General features: G+C 34.3%; 1 protein-coding gene across 1 annotated transcript; it reads left to right on the top strand.

The window, feature by feature from the left end:
- The first annotated feature begins 672 nt into the window (after positions 1-672).
- LOC121779250 lies at positions 673-4577 on the top strand. Its single transcript, XM_042176566.1, has 6 exons — positions 673-1522; positions 1614-2705; positions 2916-3033; positions 3093-3325; positions 3373-4312; positions 4436-4577. Exons 1-6 carry the CDS (start codon positions 673-675, stop codon positions 4575-4577), a joined length of 3375 nt encoding a protein of 1124 aa, XP_042032500.1.
- Positions 4578-6000: the final 1423 nt, after the last annotated feature.

Raw genomic sequence — 6000 nt, 5'->3', positions numbered from 1 at the left:
GATCAAGCTTCTTTGCTCACGGGATCTGAAAGTATCATTTGTTCGTCTGTTGTAAATCATGTTGGAGGTATAAAATTTGTAACGTTTGAAAAAAAAATTAATATTGATCGCTGATGGTTTTATATGTGAAAATAATTTGTAAATTCTCTTTAGTTCTAATTTTTAATATATTTCTGTTTTATTAAAAGAAGAATTTTTATTTTGTAGAATATTGGGACATTGGTGATGCTGTATGTAATTGTTCACATTGTGGTGCTTTTTTTGGTTTGAGGAACGTATTGGCAAACCAAGTAATGTGCATAATCCAAGATATTCAGGTTGTTGTATGAATGGGAATATCAAGATTCCTAATATGTTGCCTCCGCCTCAAGCATTGTCTCTTTTGATGTTCTCTACTAACTCGAAGAGTGCTCACTATTTGAAAAATATTCGGTCATATAATTCGATGTTTGGATTTACGTCATTGGGTGGTAAAGTTGATAATAGCGTGAATACTGGTAATTCTCCACCTGTATTTCGTTTGCATGGGCAAAATTACCATTTAATGGGTAGTTTATGATACGGAAAATGAGATAAACAATAGAATAAAGTCTGTGAGGTATTGTTATTTGTTTTGATATAAATAGTGATGTCAATAATCTTCATACGGAAATAGTGTTTGATCTGCAAAAAATGTTGGATGAAGAAAATGTTTTAGTCAACACGTTCCGAATGGTAAAGGAAAAAATTAATCAAGAAAATCTCTCGCATGTAAGTTTAAGGTTGCTTGGCAAGACTTATAACCTACCTACTGTTTCTAAGATTGATGTTCTTGTGGTTAGTGATTTTGATGAAGCCTTGGGTGGTCGGGATATTATTGTTGAAAAAAGATCTGGTCGATTGCAGCGTATTGATGAATTGCATCCTTCTTATCTTGCACTACAGTATCATTTGCTTTTTGCTTACGGCGAGGATCAATATAGTGAAAAGATTGGTTTATCAGGTTCTGGCACTTCTTCGGGCAATAGAAAGAGAGTTAGCCCAAAAGAGTTTTTTTCATACCGATTGCATGATAGGCTGAATGAGTGTTCTGTTATTTTGTATGGTCGGCGGTTATTCCAACAATTTGTTGTTGATGCTTATACCATGGTTGAGACTGGCCGTTTATTGTTTGTCAGAACACAACAGAAAAAATTGCGTGCTGAAATGTATAGTGGTTTGGCTGAGGCTGTACTTCGAGGTGATACAGATGGTTCTATGCATGGTAAACGAATCATTTTGCCTTCCAGTTTTGTTGGTGGTGCAAGATATATGATCCAAAATTACCAAGATGTCATGGCCATATGTAGATGGGTTGGTTATCCATCTTTGTTGATTACATTTACGTGTAATCCAAAGTGGCCAGAGATTGTTAGATTTCTTTCTGCTAGGGGCTTAAAATCAGATGATCGTCCTGATATTGTGTGTAGGATTTTTAAAGTTAAGTTGGATAGTTTTGTAAGAGATCTTAAAACCAAAAAAATCTTCGGAGCTGTGAAAGCAGGTTTGATAACATTTATTGAATTTTTTTTGGGTTACTATTTTAAGTTTATAGTTTAGAATTTTGATAAATGTTTTGTGTAAACATTTTGCAGTGGTGTATACAATTGAGTTTCAGAAGCGTAGTTTGTCACATTCACACATTTTGTTTTTTTTAAGCAATGAGGATAAACAACCTCGGCCTCAACATATTGATGAGATTATTTCTGCTGAGATTCCTGATCCAGTAACTGATCCGGGCTATTTTGAGAATGTGAAAGAGTATAGGGTGCATGGTCCATGTGGTGTTGTTCGAAAATCTTCTCCTTGCATGCGGAATGGAAGATGTTCAAAATACTTTCCAAAAAAATTTGTGGGTGCCACAACTTTTGATGATGAAGGTTATCCTGTTTACAGACGTAGAGATAGTGGTCGTGTTATTATGAAAGATGGGGTGCCCTTGGACAATAGATACATTGTTCCACACAATCGTGCACTACTTATGAAATATGGTGGTCATGTAAATGTCGAGTGGTGCAATCAATCGCGATCCATCAAGTATTTGTTTAAGTACATAAATAAAGGTCATGATCGCGTGACTACATCTTTTTTCCAGTCTGGCCCAAATGGTTCTGATCAAGTACATGACGAAATTAGTTTGTACTATGATTGCAGATATATTTCGTCATGTGAAGCTGCTTGGAGAATTTTGGGGTTTGAGGTTCAGTATAAGGATCCATCCGTTGAAAGACTAAGTTTTCACCTTCCTAATGAGCAGAGCGCTATTTTTTATGAGAGAGAGCGATTGGATAATGTTTTGAACCGGAATACAATACATCAGAGTAAGTTTTTGGGTTGGATGGATGCAAATAAGATTTATTCTGAGGGTCGTGATCTCACTTATGGTGAATTTCCTACCAAATTTGTCTGGAAAACAGATCATTGGCAACCTAGAAAACAACGTTTCTCCATTGGGAGGTTGTTTTATGTTCCTCCTAGTTCTGGTGATATCTATTATTTGAGATGTTTATTGAACATTGTTAGAGGAGCTGCATTATATGAAGACATTAGACGTGTGAATGGAGTTCAGTATAATACATTCCGAGATGCCTGTTTTGCTTTAGGATTGTTGGACTTTGATAAGGAATATGTTGATGGCATTATTGAGGCATCATTTTGGTCTTCTGCCCATTCCAAGCAAGATTGTTGTTTGTTAGTTTGTTGACTTCAGAATCTATTTCTAGACCGGATTTTGTTTGGTAAAGTTGTTGGAAATATTTATCTGACGATGTTTTGTATAATCAAAGAAAATTGAGAAGACTTCCAGGTAATTTTTATATAAGTTTTTTCACTTTTTGTAATTTATTCTATTTTAAATAATTTTGTTTAGTGTAATAATAAATTACTATTTATTGTAGGGTTGTTGTTGAGCGACGAGGATGTCCAAAATTTTGCTTTGGCAGAGATTGAGAAATTGTTGTTAAATGTTGGAAAAAGTTTGCGTGATTTCCAGGGTATGCCTTATCCGAAATCTGAGTTTTTTGAAACATTTGAAAATAGATTGATTTGCGATGAGTTGTGTTATGATCGTGAAGCTTTGGGAAGAGTTTGGACTTTCTTTCTAAGTTTATTGATGAACAACTTCATGTTCATGATACTATTATGTCATCTGTTGACTCAAATGTTGGAGGAATGTTTTTTGTTTATGGTTATGGAGGTACTGGTAAAACTTTTATCTGGAGGTCTTTGTCAGCTGGGATTCGTTCGAGAGGTGAAATTGTTTTAAATGTGGCATCCAGTGGCATAACTTCTTTGTTGTTGCCTGGAGGTAGAACAACTAATTCTTGCTTAAGATTCCTATCAATGTTGATGAAGATTCGATGTGCAATATAAAACCTGGGAGTGCGCTTGCTGAACTTATTGTTAGAGCGAAGCTTATCATATGGGATGAAGCTCTGATGATTCATAAACATTGCATTGAAGCTGTGGATCGGACTTTTAGAGATATCATGCGTGTATGTGATAAGTGTAGTATGCAGAAACCATTTGGTGGAAAAACTATTGTTTTTGGTGGTGACTTTAGGAAAATCTTGCCTGTTGTTCCAAAAGGTAGTAGGCAAGATGTTGTGAATGTTGTTATCAACTCTTCTTACCTTTGGAAGTATTGTACGGTTCTGAGGCTTACAAAAAATATGAGACTGTTGAGTGCTGGATCATGTGATGAAGCGGAACGTTTGAAGGAATTTTCTTCTTGGGTTGCTTCAATAGAAGATGGTGTTCTTGGTGGTCCAAATGACGGTAAAGTGACTATTGGTCTTCCTTCTGACATTGTTTTGTCTAATTCTGGTGATCCTTTGAAAACAATTGTTTCCAAGATATATCCATCTTATATGAATCATGAAGAGTTAAGTGGTTGCTTGCGATATCTTGCTATACTTGCTCCTACATTGGAGATTGTTGGCGAGGTCAACCAATTCATGATGTCGTTGGATCAGTCTGAAGGCCGTCTTTATTTGAGCTCTGACAGTATTGCTAACTCAGATTCGACATCGGATGGTTTAGTTGCGCTGCATTCTGTTGAGTTTTTGAACAACTTGAAGTGTTCAGGTACACCTAATCATGAATTGTTGCTGAAAGTTGGTACTCCTGTCATGCTCCTAAGGAATATAGATCACTCGAATGGATTATGCAATGGCACAAGATTGCTAATTACACGATTAGGTGATTATGTTTTGGAGGCTCAAGTGTTGGCTGGCCATAATGTTGGGCATAAAGTTCTGATCCCTCAAATGTCTTTAATTCCTTCTGATCCAAGGTTGCCGTTCAAATTACAATGACGAAAATTTCCTTTGGTTGTGTCGTATGCAATGACCATTAACAAAAGTCAAGGTCAATCTTTGGCTCATGTTGGGTTATTCTTACAAAAACCAGTTTTCAGTCATGGACAATTGTATGTTGCTATATCTCGAGTTACGAGTCGTGCAGGTCTGAAGATTTTGGTTTGTAAAGACGAGGATGTTGATAGTAGGGGTGATTCGACTGTTAATGTTGTTTACAAAGAGGTTTTCCAAAACTTATGAACTATTACTGTTTTGTATATCATATTTTTTTGAGTTTTTTTTTTCCTATTTAGAGAATTGTTACTTTTTTGCCTTTGTTTGCATATGGTTTATATTCTTATCTCTTTTATACATTTGTTTTTAGTACTAATCTCTTTTTCATGTTCGCTCAAACAATTTTATCTTTATTTACACATATTTTAAAAATCTTATGTCCCGTGCATAGCACGGGTGTTGACACTAGTATAACTAAAACAAACTGTTTTTGTTTTTATAAATTTAAGCATTCTATTAAAAGTATTTTGTAGTGCATTTTGTCAACTAACAATGAGATCAAAATTATTAATTTGTATTTTACAAAATAAATGTGGAGGGCTTACTGTTAATATTGACTATATAGTCTGTGTATAAAATGTTTTATTTTATTCTATTTTATTTTATCTAAGATTACTAATTTATATACACTCACAAGTGACAATCATGCCTTACCGACTTTACTTAGTAGCTTGATTAAGGGAAAATTATCAGCTAAACATTGCCGACATTGAAACACAGCATGATTATGGCCTAAGTCCTCTAATTAACACTTGATTATAAACTAAGTTCCACCATTAGAGAATATATAGTACTAATATATGTCCACAGCTATATGACACCATGCATATTGCACAACTTGCAATCTCTCAAGTAATATATATGTGCTGATATTTGGATTTAACTGCGATATTTCTATGCTATATATATTTATAGGGGAGCACTAGGGTGCCCCCTTATTTAGAGTCACAACGTACATCCAATCTGGTGCTGCCGTGTGGCACAAAACATGCAATATTTTAAACACAAAAATGCAATCTAGTTGTCTATGCATTTCCGCAGATTGCATTTTAGTTGTAGGTAAATTGCATTTTATAGTGTTGAGTTTTGCATTTTCACATAAATTGCATTTTATATTGTTAAGTTTTGCATTTTCACATATATAAATGCAATCCGTCTATATATAAAATGCAAATTAAACAGTCAATATTTAAAATGCAAAACTCAACAATAAAAAATGCAATCTGCATATAACAAAAATGCAATCTGCCGAAATTCTTTTATAGCTTCCACAAATATATATTGTATTTTAGTGTTTACAATATTGCATTTTTGTGCCACATGGCAGCACCAGATTGGATATACGTTGTAACTTTAAAATTAGTTGTTATACTAGTACATCCCTATATTTATATCCATAAATTATCGCTAGTTATATTTGAATTATTAATATTGCAAAAATTGTGTTGTAAACTATGAATCAAGATTGTATTCAGATGATCATCAAATTTCAAACTCATGACGGATAGTGAATTAACTAATACTCTCTCCATCCTACGTTACTTGAGTCATTTTTTTGGACTCGTTTTGGAATTAAAGTGGGGAGATAGTAAAGTAAGAGATAGAATAA

Source organism: Salvia splendens, chromosome 19, assembly GCF_004379255.2.
Source record: "Salvia splendens isolate huo1 chromosome 19, SspV2, whole genome shotgun sequence".
Taxonomy (NCBI): Eukaryota; Viridiplantae; Streptophyta; class Magnoliopsida; order Lamiales; family Lamiaceae; genus Salvia; species Salvia splendens.
The sequence above is the reverse complement of the archived record's forward strand: the minus strand, read 5'-3'. Positions and strand labels throughout refer to the sequence as shown.